Here is a 23,455-nt window from a genome sequence, read left to right as displayed (position 1 = left end):
ACCTTGACCTGCACGTCCCAAACCCCCAACCGCGCCCCCACCAAATCCTATCCAATTACCTTCTCCTTGACCTTTCAAGCACCTATAAACCTACCCTTCGACTCAGCAGCACCACTCTAGGCCCCAGGGACGCACTGCACCCGGCCTGTCGGAAAGTTGGGCAAGACAGGCTGAGAAAAAATTTCATCTAAGAAATTGGGTACGGAGTGGCCATCCGATGCCAATTGCCACTCTGAGGAAGTTCAGGCCCATTAAGTCTTGGTTATAGACAGGGTACAGGATTGAAGCTCAAATCAAGGTCAAAGAGGACACCAGAGTGGCATAACAAGCTTCAGCCTCACCATTGTAGTTAAAGAAGCTTTTCTTCTGAATTTCCTATTTCATGTCTCGGTGATTAATCTTATATTGATAAGACTCTAGTTAGCTCTTCCTCACAAATGGAAATACTCTGTGTACTCTAACAAATGTCTTCATAATTTTAAAGACCTCTATTAAGTCATTCTTCAGCCTTCTCGTTTCATGAGAAAAGATGCCCAGTTTGTTTGATCTCCTCTGATAAATCTAACTGCACAGTTTTGGTGTCATCCTTGTAAATCTTATTTGCACTCTCTCCAGTGCCTCTACATCATTTTCATACGGCCTCCATTCATGTACATAATATTCTAGTGTAATCAAGGTTCAATACAATTTTAGCATAACTTCTCTACTTTTCAATTCTATCCCTCTAGAAAATGAACCCTAGTGTTTGGTTTGGTTTTATTATAGCTTTATTGACCTGCATTACAGCACTTAGTGAAATGTGTATTCGTATACCCAGATCCCTATGCTCCTCTACCCCATCGAGATTCTTAGCTTCCAAGTAATATGTGACCTCTTTATTTTCCTTACTAAAATGCAGTTATTCACACTTATCTATGCTGATATTCAATTGCTAATTTATATGCCCATTCTGCAAGTTTAATAATTTGTGCAGTTCTCCTCAGTATTGACTATCTTTCTCAATTCAGAATCATCCACAAATTTAGAAATTCTGCTTTTGAATCAAAGTCTAAAACTAGTTTCTCTTGTGGCAGAATCAAGAATAAGGGGACATGATCATAAAATTAGAGCTAGGTCATTCAGAAGCAAAATGAGCAAGTACTACTTCCACACAAAATATAGTAGAAATATGGATTTCTTCTTTCCCTCCCTTTCCTCAACTCCAAACTCCTAAAAATCTAATGAACAAGTAGAGATTTGAATGCAGAGATAGATAGATATGTTAGGTAAGGATATGGAGAAAAGGGTAGGAAAATGGAGTTGAGGCACAGATCATCAGTGATCTAACTGAATGGCAGAGCAGGACAGAAGGAATGAATGATCCAATTTTCTTTCAATGTATCTAAAAGCAAATGTCGTTGCAAACTCGAAGGGCCGAAGGGCCTCTTCTGTGCTGTGAGATTCTGTGAAATGGAGAAAAGACTTGCTTCACATTAGTGAAAAATGTGAAACAAATATTTAAAAAGACAGATAGGTATTAAACATTTTTGGGGCAAATTGAACATCCATCTAATGAAGTTATTTGCTGGATTTTTGAAGTGGAAATTAGAAGACATTTGTCCATCACTTATGCACCCTCATACTGAAAATTAATGCATAACATTGGTGCCTTGTTTGGGAGCTTCAAAACCCACCTCTATCAGCAAGAGTGCTTACTTCTGTAAAAAAATACCCTATCCCTTAACAACACTTTCTTTATCTCAATAGAAATCCACTCTGGCTTCTCAAGCTCGATCATAAAAGTAAAAGCCTTCTGCGTAGACTGGTAAATGTGTATGTGGCTAAATGGCAAATAAATAAATTCCTTTACTTTATACTTCGGAGGAACTTAAACTTATAAAGACTGGGACTTTGAATTGATTCATTATATCAGGAAAATTACACCTTTGGGTCATTAATCAATTAGGCCCTTTGCATCATTAATCAATCAGGCATTTTCCAATCTTCTATCAAGAGAGCTCAGTTAGTCTCTCACAACCAGACACTAATATAGTGCAACTCAGTCACCACATTGAAAATGCCAATTACCTTTTTATTCCTTCCAGCTGCAGGGCCTCGCCGAGGTGTTCTGGAAATTACTTTCTTTTCTAGCGTGAATTCCTAAAGGGAGAAACGTGAAACAAATCAAAAAGATTTAACGCCGGCTGCCCTGGGGACTGACCTTGGTTGCTGTATATTCAAAGTGGACAGATTCTTCCTCACTAACTCTGAAGCACCAAGTATCATCTCAGCAGCAGTCAACTAGTTCACCACAAACCAGGATAAATCTGAGACCTTTCTGGCCTGTATAGCTTTAGCTGCTCACTAAATAAATTCAGTGTGCCATCAGGACAGCTTTCCACCGTAGATTGAAATGGTGGGGGAGGCAGGGGGTGGGTGGAGAGAGAAGACTGTCAATTGATGTTTCTGAGACTGTCAAGACTGAGGCTGGGATTTTCCGGCCCTGTTGCAGGTGGGATGGGCTGCGGGTGAGGTGGTGCCCCAGATAGAAGTCCACTGACTTGCGACAGGACTGGAAGATCGCAGTGGCGGGCAAGTGTGGAAAATCCCATCCTGACATTGATAAATTTCCACATATTAAAAACATCAAGGGACACAGAAATAGTGCAGGAAAATGATGTTGAAGTGTAAGGTCAGCCATGATTTCACTGAATGGCGGGCTCGAAGGGCTGAGTGGCCTACTCCTGCTCCTATTTCTTTTATTCTGCAAAAACTGTACGCAAATGGGAAAAGGTTGAAACTCATTTTTAGTATTTTTCTCTTCAGAGGATCAACATTTAGTGTTTATACTTACTTGGTCACTATTTTTCTCAGATTCTGAAGAACTTGCTTCAGAATTCTCTTCCAACGAGTTGGAGCCACTTTCCTCTTCCTCTTCATCACTTGATTTACGAGCACGTTTTGGAGGTGGTTTCTACAGATTTAGAAAAGAGCAAATGTAATTTTTTTTCCATTGATCAGCGTTTGTTTGCTGCTGGTTGGGATTTATTGCTTTAAAAAAAAGGCAGCTTTGATGAACTTGAATTAGAGGTAAAAATACTACAACGTGAGCTATTCTAGACAGGCTTTCATTAGTTTCCCACTGGTAAATACATAAAGACTGGAAAGTACTATTTATACTGGCTGCAAAACTTACCCTTTCCAATAAAATCCCCATTCCTTCAGAAATTCTCAGCTTCTGCTTTGCTTGAATGATTTCTTATATTAAATGGTTCAGAAAAATCTTGCTACAAAACAACAGTGTAATTCTAATATTTTAGACAAATACAGCCAGATTGGAACTCCATGCAAGTTTGATTTCTGATATTAATATTCATTTTTGATTCAATTTTGAGAGCAATATGCAAACCCATTAAAAAAATGTTAAAGGGCTAAATTGGGCCAATGGTATACTGCAAAGGTGAGGAAACAATGCTTCAAGCCCCACACAATATATATTACATCCTAAATGAGAGGATCTTGTTTGCCCAAAGGATAGCTCTGTACCATCAATGTATCATATTGGGGACTGGAGAATGATAATCTTAATTTGAAAAAGGTTGCTAAAATTGTAACTATATTTGAGAAATTCACTTTGAATGAATCAGGCTATTTATTTCTTTGCTGCCTAGTTAAGAGAAAAACCAGGTTAGGGGTATTGTGGGACTTTGTTCAAGTTAAGTCCCCTTTGAAATATAGAACCAGATTGTTACCAATAATCTATTTTGGGAAGCAAAGGTCTTGCTTGACCCTGGGAGCATTTTGGGTTTTGATTGAACAGAATTTGTTTAATTCATAAGTTTTTTTAATATAAAGTTAAGTGCAATATTTTTGACTCAACATAAACCAGTAGTCATGAAAACAGGTCGGTGAACTTGGCCACTGAAGTGTTAATTAGGTACCATGTTAGCCGTGAGACTGTTCATTTGTATGTGAGTCAAAGGGGAAACATGAGTATTGCTTAAACGGAGAACGACTGCAGAATTCCAAGGTGCAGAGGGATCCAGGTGTTCTAGTGCATGAAACACAAAAAGTTAGTACACAGGTACAGCACATAATCAAGGTCAATAGAACGCTAGCTTTTATTAAGAGAGAAATTCAACATAAAAGGATGTTATGCTTTAGTTATACAGGTCATTGGTGAGACTACATCCCGAATACTGTGTGCAGTTTTGGTCTCCTTATTTAAGGAAGGATGTAAATGTATTAGAGGTGGTTCAGGGGAAGTTTATTAGATTGATACCTGGAATGAGCGGGTTGTCTTATGAGGATAGGTTGGACAGGCTGGGCTAATTTATACTGTAGTTTAGAAGAGTGAGGGGTGACTTGATTAAAATATATAGTATCCTGAATGGGCTTTGACAAGGTGGACGTGGAAAGGATGTTTTCTCTTGTGGGTGAGTCCAGAACTAGGGAGTTTTTTTTTTAAATTAAGGGTCGCCCTTTTGAGAAAGATGAGGAGAATTTTTTTTCTCTGAGAGTTGTGCGACTTTGGAACTCTCCACCTCAGAAGGTGCTGGAGATGGGGGTCATTGAATATTTTTAAGGCAGAAATAGATAAATTCTTGTTAGGCAAGGGAATCAAAAGTTATTAGGGGTTGATGACAATGTGCAACTCAAAACACAAACAGATCAGCCATGATCTTATTGAATGGCGCAGCAGGCTTGAAGGGCCGAACAGCCTACTTCTGCTCCTAATCGTATGTTCATATGGGGTCAGTCAATAAAAAAGACCCAGCACTGACAAACATCTTGGGCTTAGCCAAGAATGGTCTTCATTCATTGTTGATGACAGTCTACACTGGTTTATTGAAAGGTGTTGGAAGTAATTTTGAGTGGAAAATTAAAAAGTTAACATTTTCAAATCAGCCCACTTCTGGCTTTCACGAAGCCAATATGAGAGCAGTTGACCGATCCACTCTTTCTATTGTTAACTACTAATTGGCCGGTTTTCCGGGCATCAGAAAACCTGGTAGGTTAAGAGGGGTTACCTGGGCTGGATCCAGAAGTAAAGTGCCTCTACAGCACTGCTGGTGGGCCAATCAGAGCAGGAGTGTTTCTTCCAGGCATAAAAAACTAACCCTGCAAATCCATCCTTGCAAACTGTCTGACCCAACTCAGTGATCTCTTCACTACTCTTTCTTCTCCCCCCACTATCACTAAACCTTAATGAAGATTTTCCTTCTCAACAGGCAAACAGCGAGCCTGTCAATCAGACTGGCTGTTGGGTGGGAAACTTGACAAAATTCAAACATGCCCTGAAGTTAAAATTTAGACACTTCTTAACAGTACTTTAAAATTTTAAAATCCTTCCTCTATGGCCAAGTCTCTCTCCATCTCTAACCCCTTCCAGTCCTACAACTCTCAAAGATCTCTATGCTCCTCCAATTCTGGAATATCCAGAACACTCTCTTCCTTTAAGATGTTCCTTTAAATCTACCCCTTTGACCAAGATTTTATTTTGAAAAGTTCCTATAAAGTGCTTTGTGGTGATTACTACATTAAAGGCAATATGTAAATGCATGTTGTTGATGTAATTTTCCAATCTTGTCCATTTTTATTTTTAAAAATCCTTTCACAGGTTGTTAAACTTGGTTGCAGTTTTGCCCTAATAGTGTTTTGATAGCTGGCATATTCCCACATCCTCTTGATTTGCTCAGTTCTACAAAGCAGCTCATCTTCCATTTTCCAGTTCTAATACAGTGTCCACATTTGAAATGCTAACCTGCCTTTTCAGGTATTGCTAGGCCAGCTGCTTATTTCCAGCATTGCCTCTTATTTCTATAGCGGAGTTCCTGGGTATATGTTTCCTAAACAGTTCAATGGGGCACAATACCAATATTTTACAGGGCCACCATTATACTTCATTGTAATCCTTGTGACAATAAACAAACCAAATACATTCATATTTAGCACCATGAAATTGGGGTGGTAACCCCAACGATACTTCTATGTCAATGTTGTTCTATCCAATCTTAACTTAAATTTGGATTGCCTTCCATTATAAATAAAGTTACTGTCGTGAAGCAATATCAGAGGAAGTTACAGATGTTAGAGAGTTAAATGTTAGGGAACACTGCATGGTACAGGTTACTCCTGAAATTTGAACATAACAAAAATGAAGGACAGAAAAAGCATGGCCCATCAAGCCTGCACACCATGACCCCCCCATCAGCCTAATTTCCACTCCCCTCCCCTACAACCAACCAGCCATGCAAACTCCTCATGGAGACCAAATTCTGTTCATTGACCATTAATATAAATATGAATTATTTTCATTATAAAAGATTAAAGAAATGTCGTAACATCTAAAATATTGCCCCATGTCCAAGTTCATAATATCCAATATGTTGTTTTGGGTCTTATGCATCAAAGTAATTCACCAGCTTTAATTATAGCATTACTGCTGAGGGACTCTAAACCATTGCTTCATTATGCCAATAGTGTATTAATACACAATTGAAATTGCATGACATTACTTAGGACGACAGCAGCATTAATGTTTAATAGAGCCATTAATCCACTAACAATGCAATTTTACAGAATAAATAACAAAGAATATAACGGTACCTGTTTGTAACAGTGCAAATAATAGCAAAAGCATCTAAACCATCCCTTAATTACACAGCGCTGGAGGAAACATTTCATGGCATTTTTTTATTGATAATGTGCTGTTGTCAGTAAGAGTACTATGCAGCTGCTGCTGACAGCATATCAATAGATAGGTGAACTTTAAAACTGGGCCTCAGAGCCAAATTCTAAGTTGGGCTGTAGGAGTAGTTGCAAATCAATAGCCTTCCTATTAGTTCTCCACTTAGCTTGGGGGAAAGCTGCAACCAAAATAAGAATTGCTCAGAAATCACAAGAATGCATACCATCGTCCTGGTATTCTGGTCACAGGAGAACTCAAAGAGAGAGAGGAAGAGGGAGCATGAGCAAGACAGGGGCAGACAGAGAGAGGCGGGCAGAGAGAGGCACAAAGAAAGAGAGAGAGAGAGATCTCCCACATACGTAAGGCTTTTCACATCTTTTGAATATCCCAAATGATTCACCATTAAAATATTTTGAAACGTAGTCACTATTTTGCAGGCAACAGTGGCAGCCAATTTGCATACAAGGTCCCACAAATTCCAATGACATAGATGATTAGTTATTTACTCTATTTTTTTTTAAAGAAGTGATGTTGATTGAGGTTTTGGCCCATTAGGATTCCTTGCTCTTCTTTGAAAAGCGTTGTGAAATCTTTCATACCCACCTGAACAAGCAAGTGGGTTCTTGGTTTAATCCCTCATCCGAAAGACAGCACCTTTGACAAACAAACACTCCTTTAGGATTGCACTGAAATGTCACCCTAGCTTAAGTTGATATTGAACCGTTGACCATCTAACTCAGGTGAACATACTACCTGTGAGACAAGCTGACACGATGCTCGAGCAAACAGTTAAAATGCAACCATACTTCAGAAAGAATCAGCATCTTCAGGAAAGATGGGGATAATATGGAGAAGGGGGAGATGGGGCAGAAAGACAAGCTTCATTCTCAACAAGGCTAGATATCTAAAAAAGCATAAAGACCAACAACAGCCTCATTTGTAAGGGTGTACCTTTGCAAGGAGCGGCTTCTTCTTGATTCCACTCTGTTCAATGCTGCCCTTGTCAGATTCCACATCACTTGCTTCTTTCTCCACTTCTGCCCCACTTCCTGGGATCACTTCATTTTCTGGGACTTCACTGTCTGAGGAGCTTGATGGCTAAATAAAAGAGTTAGAAATGGGGTCAACTACCAAATCTTGGCACAATAGAAAATAAAAGTTGCAGTTTCTTATTTATTCATTCTCTTCATGTTCAAGGAAAATGCACACCCAGCCAACAACCCTGCAAAAGCAGTATAAACAAACAAAATACATTTATGTAGCACTTCTAATATTGTAAACCATCCCCAAGGTGCATCAAAGGAGCATAAATCAGACAAAAATTGAATGAGCTGAAAAAGGAGATATTTAGGAAAGCTGACTAAAAACTTGGTCAGATGTAGATTTTAAGGGATGTCTTCAAAGAAAGATGTGGGGAGTTTAGTGAGAGGACACAGTAGCAATTAAGGGGAATAAGATGTTGGTGCTACAAGCCAAGGTTTCCCCAGAAACTTTATCTTGCATGCAACCCAAAGGTCAGCTCCCATACACAAGCCCTCAGCCCCCCTGTAAAGCAAAGCAAGGTCTTGTGTGCCTATGGTACTTTTAGATAAGGTACCTTCGATAAACATTGGTTTATTATCTTTGGGTTACATATAGAATTTCCACATGATGCCTAAGTCACTTGATTGATATCCATTACATCAGACACTTTCTCAGTGAGCTATTCACAGGGGAGTCATTTGTGGAAGCTACATTAACAGCGAATTATTATACTGTACAACTACCAGCCCACAAAGCTGTAGTACATTACAATACAATAAAACATAGCTAAATTATTGTACAACAGAGTTCTGTGTAATTAAGTGTAATTCGAGTATTCCACTAGCCATGACTTGTCAAATACTTGCTGCAACTGAAATTTTTCTAAAGAATCAGTTATTAGGCAAAACTTGACTGCCTATCCCCCACACTCAGCTTTGATATCTGAATTAAGACAAAGAAATATCTAAAGGTATCTTTCACAATTAAATAAAGCTGATAATCAAAATTAGAGTTAAAGGCATACACATTGCCTTTTTTTTAACCCTGGTACAGAAAAATTATCTTCCCCCAGCATCATTCCATGGTCTTCATATAATACTAGTTAACAATTGAACTGACATGGTTTTGAAATACACCTGCAGGAGATATGGAGGCATTGAACTAATGTCTCTGGACTGTAATCCAGAGACTCAGACTAATGCTCTGAGGACACAGATTCAAATCCAGTTAATACCATCTGCAACAAGAGAGAATCTAACCATTGCCCCTTGGCATTCAATGGCATTACCATCGTTGAATCCCCTACTATCAGCATCCTGGGGTTACCATTGACCAGAAACTGAACTGGACTAGCCATAAGTACTGTGGCTATAAGAGATCAGAGGCTAAGAATCCTGTAGCGAGTAACTCACCTCCCAGCTCCCCAAAGTCTGGATGAGTGCAGCTCCAATGCCACTCAAGAAGCTCGAGGACAACACAGCCTGCTTGGCTGGCATCCCATCCACAAACATTCACTCCCTCCACCACCGACGTGCAGTGGATGCAGTGTGTACCATCTACAAGATGCACTGCAAGAATTCACCAAACCTCCTTAGGCAGCACCTTTCAAACCCATGACCATTGCCATCTAGAAGGACAAAGGCAGCAGATAGATGGGAACACCACCACCTGGAAGCTGCCCTCCAAGCCATTCACAATCCTGACTTGGCAATATATTGCTGTTCCTCCACTGTCGCTAGGTCAAAATTTTGGGATTCCCTCCCGAACAGTGCTGTGAGTGTACCTACACGACATGGACTGCAGCAGTTCAAGAAGGGAGCTCACCACCACCTTTTCAAAGACAATTAGGGATGGGTGATAAATGCTGGCTTAGCAAGTGACGTCCACATCCACATCCCATGAATGAATTTAAAAAGTTAAGATAAATCTGGAATATAAAGCTAGTTTCAGTAATGGTGACCATAAAACTAACTTTGATTGTTGTAAAAACCCATCTGGTTCACTAATGTCCTTTAGGAAAGGAAATCTACCATCCTTACCTGGTCTGGCCTACCTATAGCTCCAGATCCACAACAATGCAGTTGACTCTTAACTGACTTCTGAAATGGCCTAGCAAGGCACCAAGTTCAACGGCAATTAGGGGTGGTTAACAAATGCTGTCCTTGCCTTCGATGCCTACATCCCATGAAAGAATAAAGAGAAACCAAAATGCATATTTCACTCAGCAGTGACACAGCCCAATATTTCTGCCAAGGTCTGAATTTCACCACAAAATAGTAAGTGGTGAGTATCTTATGACTTGAAACAGGGATAATGTCATAAGTTTTTGGGAGGCTTTTGAAAGTGCTAAGAACTGTGGTAATGCAGGGGGATTGACTCAAAAAAGCAGAGGGTGGAAAACAAGATTGAAGGAAGGGACTTGAAAAATGTAGGGCAGCTTGAGGCAAAGTAGTCAGTAAGATATTTGTAAATGGCAATGTGGATTTTGAAGCTAAAACATTAAGGAATGGGGAAACAAATGGCAGTTATAAGAACTGGGGGAGATAAATAAGTGAGACGAATTACAGGTCCCTGTCGCTTTACAAAGTAGCTTAGCAGGTCCATTGGCGAGAGTTCCTCTAGAGCCCTTTGAAGCATGCCACAACTTCCCATTTTTGGCACAAGTGTGATGCCGGAAGTTACAGTCTTGTTACGGTCCCATTGCAGTCCTCAACAGCGTCGAACTTCTCAGCATCCGCCACTATTGAGACCATAAAATCCACCCAAATGTCTATTCTAATCCTCCCCTATACCCACTGCTTTTATATTTTTCCTTTTGAAATACTTAATCGATTTCCTCTTTAAAAAAATGTTATAACCTTGGTCTCGATAGCCACTTGTGGAATGCACATGGGGAATCAAGACCAAGTGTAGTCTTCAAATGAAGTGGGATTAGAGGCTGGAGAGCAATTGAACCAGGATTTTTAGATGAAATGGAGCCACCTTTTGAAAGTTATGCATTCTGTCTTTATTTTTAATATTTACAATTATAAATTCTCATGCCAAAATTTACAATGAAAATTGCCTAAAACTTCTCATGCTGCAATTATGCATTACTGCCAGTGATGCTACTGCAATGATAAATGTGGGTGGAATAATTTATAATGAAGAAAGCCCACAGGAAATCAGATTGCAAGAAGAGTTTTAGTATGTATAATCACACACATGTACACTCTTAATATGTAAAGCCAAAACTTAACTTACACATTATACTTAGCAGAATCCTCAAAGTTTGATTCTCATGGCAATGTTGCATGCTTACCTCAGACCATCCAACTCCATGTCCAAGTTGGGTGATGCTCCTGCCCACCCACAGAACCATCCATTCATAAAGTTGGGCCTGCCACACCTAACTATAGCTCTGCCCCTTGCTGTGACTGAGGACCCTCAGACATTGACCTTAACTCAAGCTTCCATCGTCCTTGCCACCAATGTGATACAAATCGAAAACCAATGTTTATTTTTTTTAAAAATCAATAAAACGTACTCACATGTAGATCGATTTCATCAGAAAGGTCACAGTCCTTAAAAATTAACTCAGTTTCTCTTTCCACAGATGCGGCTTTCCCTGCTGAATATTTCTAATATTTTCTGTTTTTATATCAACAAACTCAATGTGGTTGAACCTAGAATCTTTAGGTCTATACAACTGGATCACAATAGGTGGTGCTTTTAACTCTTAAACTTCAGGGGTGCTAACCAAACTGGTCTTTATTGTATACTGCAGTTTTAAGGTCTAATTTTATAGAGGTTCATTAATAAATGCGTTTGGAAGTTTCTGCTAGAGTTCTCCAACCCTGCTATTCAATCACCAAGTTATCTCCTAACTTGGATAAGGTGTACTATCAAGCTACTTTTGTTACGTTATTTTACAAACTGTTTTACTGCAAAACGCAAACTCTGTCCCCAGATACAAATCAGTCAGCGCACTGGAGGAAATTCCATGACAGCACCTTTGGCGTGCCTGCCTGTGGTTTTACAATGGAAGAAACTATGATTAAAGTACTGCAGGTTCTAAAGAGCAACCATGCAAATAATATGACAGCCGAAAAAAACAGATTGATGAAACCTCACAATAGCTTTAAACCAGACACTTAATATTAGTGAGTATCCAAACATTTTTATAAGAAGATTAATTTAAAAAAATAATCAAACTTCTATTAGCAGAAAATTAATTATATGAAATCAAAGTCTTACTGCACAGCCACTGTAGATTTGATTGAAGCAAGACAGCATCATGGCCCCTGCCCATCACAGAAGCTAACAGGTTGTCATGGATCTTCTATTCAGATACTGGGTTCAGTAAAATTGCACTCGTTACGTTTGCTCTCAAGTCTAGCTTGAAGTATGTTTCAATAACCAACTCCGTTCATCAATGCAGTTAAAACTCTATAAGCCTTCTCCAACACTACTATTCAATGCTCACAGCTTTCTCCTAATACAGGCTCAATTAACTTGCATGGGTTGTTGTTTTTAAACTTGCAGTGCACTCCTATTCAAATCTTCTATTCCTGGATTTCATGCCTCAGGACCCCCAGTCCTCCGAGGTTGAGAATTCCACAGTTTATGATCGAGTGAGGTTTTTCTTGATCTCTGTTTGAAACGGCTGATCCCTGATCCTGAGACCTGGACGCCAAGTTCTACACTCTCCAGTCAGAGGGAACAGCATCTCAACTTCTACCCTCTCAAGCCATTTGGAAAATTTTACATGTTTCAATAAGATTTCTCATACATTAAACTCAAAAGCACAGATCAACTCTATTAAATCTCTCATAAGAATAGCCCACTCATGCCTGACCTGGTTCTAGATCAGGTTTGTCCAACCTGTGGCCTTCAGACCCCCGCCCTACATGTGGCCCTCAGAACGATTGACGAAAATGCCTGCAAGACGACTCAGTGAGTTTGAAGATTTATTCAGGGACCTGTTCCTTCAATCACCACCTGATAGGCATGGGAGAGAAGCAGGCTGTGATCAAAGGAGCAGCGAACACCAGCAACTGAGAGCATTTGGAGAGAGAGAGGGGGACGGGCTGAGGGGGCGCGCGAGCGGGACGGGCTGAGGGGGGCGCGCGAGCGGGACGGGCTGAGGGGGGCGCGCGAGCGGGACGGGCTGAGGGGGGCGCGCGAGCGGGACGGGCTGAGGGGGGCGCGCGAGCGGGACGGGCTGAGGGGGGCGCGCGAGCGGGACGGGCTGAGGGGGCGGGAGCGAGACAGAGACAGAGAAGAAAAGAGAATAACAGAAAGAAAGAGATAAACAAAGAAAGAGAAAACAAGAAAAGGAGTGAGAACAAGAAAAGGAGAGGGGGAGAGAAAGGGGAGGGGGAGAGAAAGGGGAGGGGGAGAGAAAAGAGAGACAGACCGAGAAAGAGAGACAGACCGAGAAAGAGAGACAGACCGAGAGAAGGACAGTTCGAAAGAGAGAGAGGGGTGGGGACAGATCGAGAGGGAGAGGGAGAGAGAGAGAGGTACAGGCCACGAGAGAGAGAGAGAGATACAGGCCGCGAGAGAGAGAGAGAGAGAGGGGTACAGGCCACGAGAGAGAGAGAGAGATACAGGCCGCGAGAGAGAGAGAGAGAGAGGGGTACAGGCCACGAGAGAGAGAGAGAGAGAGAGTACAGGCTTCGAGACAGAGAGAGAGAGTACAGGCCGCGAGAGTGAGGTTCAGGCCGCGAGAGAGAGAGAGAGAGAGGTTCAGGGCGCGAGAGAGAGAGAGAGAGGTTCAGGCCGCGAGAGAGAGAGGTTCAGGCCGCGAGAGAGAGAGAGAGGTTCAGGCCGCGAGAGAGAGAGAGAGGTTCAGGCCGCGAGAGAGAGAGAGAGGTTCAGGCCGCGAGAGAGAGAGAGAGGTTCAGGCCGCGAGAGAGAGAGAGAGGTTCAGGCCGCGAGAGAGAGAGAGAGGTTCAGGCCGCGAGAGAGAGAGAGAGGTTCAGGCCGCGAGAGAGAGAGAGAGAGGTTCAGGCAACGAGAGAGAGTGAGAGAAGTAGAGGCCGCGAGAGAGAGGGACAGAGGTACAGGCCGCGAGAGAGAGAGAGGGACAGAGGTACAGGCCGCGAGAGAGAGAGAGAGAGAGAAAGAGGTTCAGGCCGCGAGAGAGAGAGAGAGGTTCAGGCCGCGAGAGAGAGAGAGAGAGGTTCAGGCCGTGAGAGAGAGGTACAGGCAACGAGAGAGAGTGAGAGAAGTAGAGGCCGCGAGAGAGAGGGACAGAGGTACAGGCCGCGAGAGAGAGAGAGGGACAGAGGTACAGGCCGCGAGAGAGAGAGAGAGAGAGAAAGAGGTTCAGGCCGCGAGAGAGAGAGAGAGGTTCAGGCCGTGAGAGAGAGAGAGGGGTACAGGCCGCGAGAGGGAGAGAGAGAGAGAGGTGTTCAGGCCGCGAGAGAGAGAGAGAGGTTCAGGCCGCGAGAGAGAGAGAGGTAGAGGCCACGAGAGAGTGAGAGAGTTGAGGCCGCGAGAGAGAGAGAGAGGGACAGAGGTACAGGCCACGAGAGAGAGAGAGAGATTCAGGCCATGAGAGAGAAAGAGAGAGAGGTTCAGGCCACGACGGAGAGAGAGGTTCAGGCCGCGAGAGAGAGAGAGAGGTTCAGGCCGCGAGAGAGAGTGAGAGAGGTAGAGGCCGTGAGAGAGAGAGGGACAGAGGTACAGGCCGCGAGCGGGAGAGAGAGAGAGAGGGATGTACAGGCCGTGAGAGAGAGAGAGAGAGTTCAGGCCGCAAGAGAGGTACAGGCCGCGAGAGAGAGGTACAGGCCGCGAGAGAGAGAGAGGTACAGGCCGCGAGAGAGAGAGAAAGAGATACAGGCCGCGAGAGAGAGAAGAGTACAGGCCGCGAGAGAGAGAGAGAGGTACAGGCCGGGAGAGAGAGAGAGGTACAGGCCGCGCGCGAGAGAGAAAAAGAGAGAGAGAGAGAGAGGGGTACAGGCCGCGAGAGAGAGAGAGTACAGGCTGCGAGACAGAGAGAGAGAGTACAGGCCGCGAGAGAGAGGTTCAGGCCGCGAGAGAGCGAGAGGTTCAGGCCGCAAAAGGGAGAGAGGGGTTCAGGCCGCGAGAGGGAGAGAGGGGTTCAGGCCGCGAGAGAGAGAGAGAGAGAGAGAGAGAGGTTCAGGCCGTGAGAGAGAGAGAGAGAGGTTCAGGCCGCGAGAGAGAGAGAAAGATTCAGGTCGCGAGAGAGAGAGAGAGAGGTTCAGGCCGCGAGAGAGAGAGAGGTACAGGCCACGAGAGAGAGAGTGAGAGAGGTACAGGCCACGAGAGAGAGAGTGAGGGACAGAGGTTCAGGCCGCGCGAGAGAGAGAGAGAGAGAGGTTCAGGCCGAGAGAGAGAGAGAGAGGTTCAGGCCGCAAGAGAGAGAGAGGTACAGGCCACGAGAGAGAGAGTGAGAGAGGTAGAGGCCGGGAGAGAGGGACAGAGGTTCAGGCCGCGCGAGAGAGAGAGAGAGAGAGGTTCAGGCCGCGAGAGAGAGAGAGGTTCAGGCCGCGAGAGAAAGAGAGAGTGGTACAGGCCGCGAGAGAGGTACAGCCGCGAGAGAGAGAGAGAGAGAGAGGTACAGGCCGCGAGAGAGAGAGAGAGAGGTACAGGCCGCGAGAGAGAGGGGTAAAGGCCGCAAGAGGAGAGGTGTACAGGCCGCGAGAGAGAGAGATACAGGCCGCGAAAGAGAGAGAGAGTACAGGCCGCGAGAGAGTGAGTGTACAGGCCGCGAGAGAGTGAGTGTACAGGCCGCGAGAGAGTGAGTGTACAGGCCGCGAGAGAGAGAGTACAGGCCGCGAGAGAGAGAGTACAGGCCGCGAGAGAGAGAGTACAGGCCGCGAGAGAGAGAGTACAGGCCGCGAGAGAGAGAGTACAGGCCGCGAGAGAGAGAGTACAGGCCGCGAGAGAGTACAGGCCGCGAGAGAGAGTACAGGCCGCGAGAGAGAGTACAGGCCGCGAGAGAGAGTACAGGCCGCGAGAGAGAGTACAGGCCGAGAGAGAGAGAGAGTACAGGCCGCGAGAGAGAGAGAAAAAGAGAGTTCTAGGCCGCGAGAGGGAGAGAAAGAAAGAGTGGTACAGGCCGCGAGAGGGAGAGAAAGAAAGAGTGGTACAGGCCGCGAGAGAGAGAGAGAGAGAGGGGTACAGGCCGCGAGAGAGAGAGGCACAGGCCGCGAGAGAGAGAGAGAGAGGCACAGGCCGCAAGAGAGAGAGAGAGAGGGAAAGAGAGAGAGAGACAGAGAGAGGGGTACAGGCCGCGAGAGAGAGAGAGAGATAGACAGCCAGAGAGAGAGAGACAGCCAGAGAGAGGGAGAGAGAGAGAGAGAGAGATATAGAGAGAAAGAGACAGACAGACAGCCAGAGTGAGAGAGAGAGATACAGGCCACGAGAGAGAGAGAGAGAAATACAGGCCGCGAGAGAGAGAGAGATACAGGCCGCGAATGAGAGAGAGTGAGAGGGGTACAGGCCGCGAGAGAGAGAGAGAGAGATCGAGATACAGGCCGCGAGAGAGAGAGGTTCAGGCCGCGAGAGAAAGGGAGAGTGAGAGAGGTACAGGCTGCGAGAGAGAAAGAAAGAGAGGGAGGTACAGGCCGCGAGAAAGAGAGAGAGAGAGGTACAGGCCGCGAGAGAGAGAGAGGTACAGGCCGCGAGAGAGAGAGAGAGGTACAGGCCGCGAGAGAGAGAGTACAGGCCGCGAGAGAGAGAGAGAGAGTACAGGCCGTGAGAGAGAGAGAGACAGTTTCAGGCCGCGAGAGAGAGAGAGAGAGAGAGAGGTTCAGGCCGCGAGAGAGAGAGAGAGAGAGAGGTTCAGGCCGCGAGAGGGAGAGAGGTTCAGGCCGGGAGAGGTTCAGGCCGCGCGCGAGAGACAGAGACAGAGAGAGAGGAGAGAGAGATAGGCTCAGGCCGCGCGAGAGAGAGAAAGAGAGAGAGAGAGGTACAGGCCGCGAGAGAGAGAGAGAGAGTACAGGCCGCGCGAGAGAGAGAGAGAGAGAGTACAGGCCGCGCGAGAGAGAGCGAGTACAGGCCGCGCGAGAGAGAGCGAGTACAGGCCGCGCGAGAGAGAGCGAGTACAGGCCGCGCGAGAGAGAGCGAGTACAGGCCGCGCGAGAGAGAGCGAGTACAGGCCGCGCGAGAGAGAGCGAGTACAGGCCGCGCGAGAGAGAGCGAGTACAGGCCGCGCGAGAGAGAGCGAGTACAGGCCGCGCGAGAGAGAGCGAGTACAGGCCGCGCGAGAGAGAGCGAGTACAGGCCGCGCGAGAGAGAGCGAGTACAGGCCGCGCGAGAGAGAGCGAGTACAGGCCGCGCGAGAGAGAGCGAGTACAGGCCGCGCGAGAGAGAGCGAGTACAGGCCGCGCGAGAGAGAGCGAGTACAGGCCGCGCGAGAGAGAGCGAGTACAGGCCGCGCGAGAGAGAGCGAGTACAGGCCGCGCGAGAGAGAGCGAGTACAGGCCGCGCGAGAGAGAGCGAGTACAGGCCGCGCGAGAGAGAGCGAGTACAGGCCGCGCGAGAGAGAGCGAGTACAGGCCGCGCGAGAGAGAGCGAGTACAGGCCGCGCGAGAGAGAGCGAGTACAGGCCGCGCGAGAGAGAGCGAGTACAGGCCGCGCGAGAGAGAGCGAGTACAGGCCGCGCGAGAGAGAGCGAGTACAGGCCGCGCGAGAGAGAGCGAGTACAGGCCGCGCGAGAGAGAGCGAGTACAGGCCGCGCGAGAGAGAGCGAGTACAGGCCGCGCGAGAGAGAGCGAGTACAGGCCGCGCGAGAGAGAGCGAGTACAGGCCGCGCGAGAGAGAGCGAGTACAGGCCGCGCGAGAGAGAGCGAGTACAGGCCGCGCGAGAGAGAGCGAGTACAGGCCGCGCGAGAGAGAGCGAGTACAGGCCGCGCGAGAGAGAGCGAGTACAGGCCGCGCGAGAGAGAGCGAGTACAGGCCGCGCGAGAGAGAGCGAGTACAGGCCGCGCGAGAGAGAGCGAGTACAGGCCGCGCGAGAGAGAGCGAGTACAGGCCGCGCGAGAGAGAGCGAGTACAGGCCGCGCGAGAGAGAGCGAGTACAGGCCGCGCGAGAGAGAGCGAGTACAGGCCGCGCGAGAGAGAGCGAGTACAGGCCGCGCGAGAGAGAGCGAGTACAGGCCGCGCGAGAGAGAGCGAGTACAGGCCGCGCGAGAGAGAGCGAGTACAGGCCGCGCGAGAGAGAGCGAGTACAGGCCGCGCGAGAGAGAGCGAGTACAGGCCGCGCGAGAGAGAGCGAGTACAGGCCGCGCGAGAGAGAGCGAGTACAGGCCGCGCGAGAGAGAGCGAGTACAGGCCGCGCGAGAGAGAGCGAGTACAGGCCGCGAGAGAGAGAGCGAGTACAGGCCGCGCGAGAGAGCGAGTACAGGCCGCGCGAGAGAGCGAGTACAGGCCGCGCGAGAGAGAGAGTACAGGCCGCGCGAGAGAGAGAGTACAGGCCGCGCGAGAGAGAGTACAGGCCGCGAGAGAGAGAGAGTACAGGCCGCGAGAGAGAGAGAGTACAGGCCGCGAGAGAGAGAGAGTACAGGCCGCGCGAGAGAGAGAGTACAGGCCGCGAGAGAGAGAGAGTACAGGCCGCGAGAGAGAGAGAGTACAGGCCGCGAGAGAGAGAGAGTACAGGCCGCGAGAGAGAGAGAGTACAGGCCGCGAGAGAGAGAGTACAGGCCGCGAGAGAGAGAGAGTACAGGCCGCGAGAGAGAGAGAGTACAGGCCGCGAGAGAGAGAGAGTACAGGCCGCGAGAGAGAGAGTACAGGCCGCGAGAGAGAGAGAGTACAGGCCGCGAGAGAGAGAGAGTACAGGCCGCGAGAGAGAGAGAGTACAGGCCGCGAGAGAGAGAGAGTACAGGCCGCGAGAGAGAGAGAGTACAGGCCGCGAGAGAGAGAGAGTACAGGCCGCGAGAGAGAGAGAGTACAGGCCGCGAGAGAGAGAGAGTACAGGCCGCGAGAGAGAGAGAGTACAGGCCGCGAGAGAGAGAGAGTACAGGCCGCGAGAGAGAGAGAGTACAGGCCGCGAGAGAGAGAGAGTACAGGCCGCGAGAGAGAGAGAGTACAGGCCGCGAGAGAGAGAGAGTACAGGCCGCGAGAGAGAGAGAGTACAGGCCGCGAGAGAGAGAGAGTACAGGCCGCGAGAGAGAGAGAGTACAGGCCGCGAGAGAGAGAGAGTACAGGCCGCGAGAGAGAGAGAGTACAGGCCGCGAGAGAGAGAGAGTACAGGCCGCGAGAGAGAGAGAGTACAGGCCGCGAGAGAGAGAGAGTACAGGCCGCGAGAGAGAGAGTACAGGCCGCGAGAGAGAGAGAGTACAGGCCGCGAGAGAGAGAGAGTACAGGCCGCGAGAGAGAGAGAGTACAGGCCGCGAGAGAGAGAGAGTACAGGCCGCGAGAGAGAGAGAGTACAGGCCGCGAGAGAGAGAGAGTACAGGCCGCGAGAGAGAGAGAGAGTCACAGGCCGCGAGAGGAGAGAGAGAGTACAGGCCGCGAGAGAGAGAGAGAGTACAGGCCGCGAGAGGAGAGAGTGTACAGGCCGCGAGAGAGAGAGAGTCATGCGCGTGAGAGAGAGTTACAGGCCGCGAGGACGAGAGAGAGACAGGCCGAGAGAGAGAGTACAAGGCCGCGAGAGAGAGAGAGAGTACAAGGCCAGAGAGAGAGAGAGAGAGGTCAGGCCGCGAGGAGAGAGAGAGAGAGTACAGGCCGCGAGAGAGAGAGAGAGCACAGGCCGCGAGAGAGAGAGAGAGCACAGGCCGCGAGAGCCGAGAGAGAGAGAGAGAGTACAGGCCGCGGAGAGAGATGAGAGAGAGAGAGAGTACAGCCGCTGAGAGAAGAGAGAGGAGTACAGGCCGCTGAGAGTACAGGCCCGCGAGGAGAGAGAATGGAGTACAGGCCGCGAGAGAGAGAGAGGGAGTACAGGCCGCGAGAGAGGAGAGAGGGAGTACAGGGCCGCGAGAGAGAGAGAGAGAGTACAGGCCGCGAGAGAGAGAGAGAGAGTACACAGGCCGCGAGAGAGAGAGAGAGGTACAGGCCGCGAGAGAGAGAGAGATTACAGGCCGCGAGAGAGAGAGAGAGAGAGTACAGGCGCGAGAGAGAGAGAGAGTACAGGCCGCGAGAGAGAGAGAGAGTACAGGCCGCGAGAGAGAGAGAGAGAGTACAGGCCGCGAGAGAGAGAGAGAGAGTACAGGCCGCGAGAGAGAGAGAGAGAGTACAGGCCGCGAGAGAGAGAGAGAGAGTACAGGCCGCGAGAGAGAGAGAGAGAGTACAGGCCGCGAGAGAGAGAGAGAGTACAGGCCGCGAGAGAGAGAGAGTACAGTCGCGAGAGAGAGAGAGAGTACAGGCCGCGAGAGAGAGAGAGAGTACAGGCCGCGAGAGAGAGAGAGTACAGGCCGCGAGAGAGAGAGAGTACAGGCCGCGAGAGAGAGAGAGAGTACAGGCCGCGAGAGAGAGAGAGAGAGTACAGGCCGCGAGAGAGAGAGAGACAGCCGAGGAGAGAGTACAGGCCGCGAGAGAGAGAGAGAGTACAGGCCGCGAGAGAGAGAGAGAGAGTACAGGCCGCAGAGAGAGAGAGAGAGTACAGGCCGCGAGAGAGAGAGAGAGTACAGGCCGCGAGAGAGAGAGAGAGAGTACAGGCCGCAAGAGAGAGAGAGAGAGTACAGGCCGCGAGAGAGAGAGAGAGAGTACAGGCCGCGAGAGAGAGAGAGAGAGTACAGGCCGCGAGAGAGAGAGAGAGTACAGGCCGCGAGGAGAGAGAGAGTACAGGCCGCGAGAGAGAGAGAGTACAGGCCGCGAGAGAGAGAGAGTACAGGCCGCGAGAGAGAGAGAGTACAGGCCGCGAGAGAGAGAGAGAGTACAGGCCACGAGAGAGAGAGTACAGGCCGCGAGAGAGAGAGAGTACAGGCCGCGAGAGAGAGAGAGTACAGGCCGCGAGAGAGAGAGAGTACAGGCCGCGAGAGAGAGAGAGTACAGGCCGCGAGAGAGAGAGAGTACAGGCCGCGAGAGAGAGAGAGTACAGGCCGCGAGAGAGAGAGAGAGTACAGGCCGCGAGAGAGAGAGAGAGAGTACAGGCCGCGAGAGAGAGAGAGAGTACAGGCCGCGAGAGAGAGAGAGAGTACAGGCCGCGAGAGAGAGAGAGAGAGTACAGGCCGCGAGAGAGAGAGAGAGAGTACAGGCCGCGAGAGAGAGAGAGAGAGTACAGGCCGCGAGAGAGAGAGAGAGTACAGGCCGCGAGAGAGAGAGAGAGTACAGGCCGCGAGAGAGAGAGAGTACAGGCCGCGAGAGAGAGAGAGAGTACAGGCCGCGAGAGAGAGAGAGAGTACAGGCCGCGAGAGAGAGAGAGAGTACAGGCCGCGAGAGAGAGAGAGTACAGGCCGCGAGAGAGAGAGAGTACAGGCCGCGAGAGAGAGAGTACAGGCCGCGAGAGAGAGAGAGAGTACAGGCCGCGCGAGAGAGAGAGAGTACAGGCCGCGCGAGAGAGAGAGAGTACAGGCCGCGCGAGAGAGAGCGAGTACAGGCCGCGCGAGAGAGAGCGAGTACAGGCCGCGCGAGAGAGAGCGAGTACAGGCCGCGCGAGAGAGAGGAGTACAGGCCGCGCGAGAGAGAGAGAGTACAGGCCGCGCGAGAGAGAGCGAGTACAGGCCGCGAGAGAGAGCAGTACAGGCCGCGCGAGAGAGAGAGTACAGGCCGCGAGAGAGAGAGAGTACAGGCCGCGCGAGAGAGAGAGTACAGGCCGCGCGAGAGAGAGAGAGTACAGGCCGCGCGAGAGAGAGAGAGTACAGGCCGCGCGAGAGAGAGAGAGTACAGGCCGCGCGAGAGAGAGAGAGTACAGGCCGCGCGAGAGAGAGAGAGTACAGGCCGCGCGAGAGAGAGAGTACAGGCCGCGCGAGAGAGAGTGAGTACAGGCGCGCGAGGAGAGAGAGTACAGGCCGCGCGAGAGAGAGAGAGTACAGGCCGCGAGAGAGAGAGAGTACAGGCCGCGAGAGAGAGAGAGTACAGGCCGCGAGAGAGAGAGAGTACAGGCCGCGAGAGAGAGAGAGTACAGGCCGCGCGAGAGAGAGAGAGTACAGGCCGCGCGAGAGAGAGAGAGTACAGGCCGCGCGAGAGAGAGAGAGTACAGGCCGCGCGAGAGAGAGAGTACAGGCCGCGCGAGAGAGAGAGTACAGGCCGCGCGAGAGAGAGAGTACAGGCCGCGCGAGAGAGAGAGTACAGGCCGCGAGAGAGAGAGAGTACAGGCCGCGAGAGAGAGAGAGTACAGGCCGTGAGAGAGAGAGAGTACAGGCCGCGAGAGAGAGAGTACAGGCCGCGAGAGAGAGAGAGTACAGGCCGCGAGAGAGAGAGAGTACAGGCCGCGAGAGAGAGAGAGTACAGGCCGCGAGAGAGAGAGAGTACAGGCCGCGCGAGAGAGAGAGAGTACAGGCCGCGCGAGAGAGAGAGAGTACAGGCCGCGAGAGAGAGAGAGTACAGGCCGCGAGAGAGAGAGTACAGGCCGCGAGAGAGAGTACAGGCCGCGAGAGAGAGAGAGTACAGGCCGCGAGAGAGAGAGAGTACAGGCCGCGAGAGAGAGAGAGTACAGGCCGCGAGAGAGAGAGAGTACAGGCCGCGAGAGAGAGAGAGTACAGGCCGCGAGAGAGAGAGAGTACAGGCCGCGAGAGAGAGAGAGTACAGGCCGCGAGAGAGAGAGAGTACAGGCCGCGAGAGAGAGAGAGTACAGGCCGCGAGAGAGAGAGAGTACAGGCCGCGAGAGAGAGAGAGTACAGGCCGCGAGAGAGAGAGAGTACAGGCCGCGAGAGAGAGAGAGTACAGGCCGCGAGAGAGAGAGAGTACAGGCCGCGAGAGAGAGAGAGTACAGGCCGCGAGAGAGAGAGAGTACAGGCCGCGAGAGAGAGAGAGTACAGGCCGCGAGAGAGAGAGAGTACAGGCCGCGAGAGAGAGAGAGTACAGGCCGCGAGAGAGAGAGAGTACAGGCCCGCGAGAGAGAGAGAGTACAGGCCGCGAGAGAGAGAGAGTACAAGGCCGCGAGAGAGAGAGAGTACAGGCCGCGAGAGAGAGAGAGTACAGGCCGCGAGAGAGAGAGAGTACAGGCCGCGAGAGAGAGAGAGTACAGGCCGCGAGAGAGAGAGAGTACAGGCCGCGAGAGAGAGAGAGTACAGGCCGCGAGAGAGAGAGAGTACAGGCCGCGAGAGAGAGAGAGTACAGGCCGCGAGAGAGAGAGAGTACAGGCCGCGAGAGAGAGAGAGTACAGGCCGCGAGAGAGAGAGAGTACAGGCCGCGAGAGAGAGAGAGTACAGGCCGCGAGAGAGAGAGAGTACAGGCCGCGAGAGAGAGAGAGTACAGGCCGCGAGAGAGAGAGAGTACAGGCCGCGAGAGAGAGAGAGTACAGGCCGCGAGAGAGAGAGAGTACAGGCCGCGAGAGAGAGAGAGTACAGGCCGCGAGAGAGAGAGAGTACAGGCCGCGAGAGAGAGAGAGTACAGGCCGCGAGAGAGAGAGAGTACAGGCCGCGAGAGAGAGAGAGTACAGGCCGCGAGAGAGAGAGAGTACAGGCCGCGAGAGAGAGAGAGTACAGGCCGCGAGAGAGAGAGTACAGGCCGCGAGAGAGAGAGAGTACAGGGCCGCGAGAGAGAGAGAGTACAGGCCGCGAGAGAGAGAGAGTACAGGCCGCGAGAGAGAGAGAGAGTACAGGCCGCGAGAGAGAGAGAGTAACAGGCCGCGAGAGAGAGAGTACAGGCCGCGAGAGAGAGAGAGTACAGGCCGCGAGAGAGAGAGAGTACAGGCCGCGAGAGAGAGAG

At 49.6% G+C, this 23,455-nt stretch overlaps 1 protein-coding gene across 2 annotated transcripts in view; it reads right to left on the bottom strand.

The window, feature by feature from the left end:
* Positions 1 to 23,455, bottom strand: part of hdgfl2 (HDGF like 2) — a 173,373-nt gene that overhangs the window by 22,024 nt on the left and 127,894 nt on the right. For both annotated transcript variants that reach the window (XM_041204825.1, XM_041204826.1), the window contains exons 4-6: positions 7,622 to 7,768; positions 2,834 to 2,953; positions 2,068 to 2,139 (exon numbers count right to left, since the gene is read on the bottom strand). In XM_041204825.1, coding sequence (XP_041060759.1) covers positions 2,068 to 2,139; positions 2,834 to 2,953; positions 7,622 to 7,768 — 339 coding nt within the window. The remainder of the gene's footprint in view (positions 1 to 2,067; positions 2,140 to 2,833; positions 2,954 to 7,621; positions 7,769 to 23,455) is intronic.

This window comes from Carcharodon carcharias, chromosome 14 (assembly GCF_017639515.1).
Source record: "Carcharodon carcharias isolate sCarCar2 chromosome 14, sCarCar2.pri, whole genome shotgun sequence".
Classification (NCBI taxonomy): domain Eukaryota; kingdom Metazoa; phylum Chordata; class Chondrichthyes; order Lamniformes; family Lamnidae; genus Carcharodon; species Carcharodon carcharias.
Note: the sequence above shows the minus strand (reverse complement) of the source record. Positions and strands in the feature narration are given on the sequence as shown.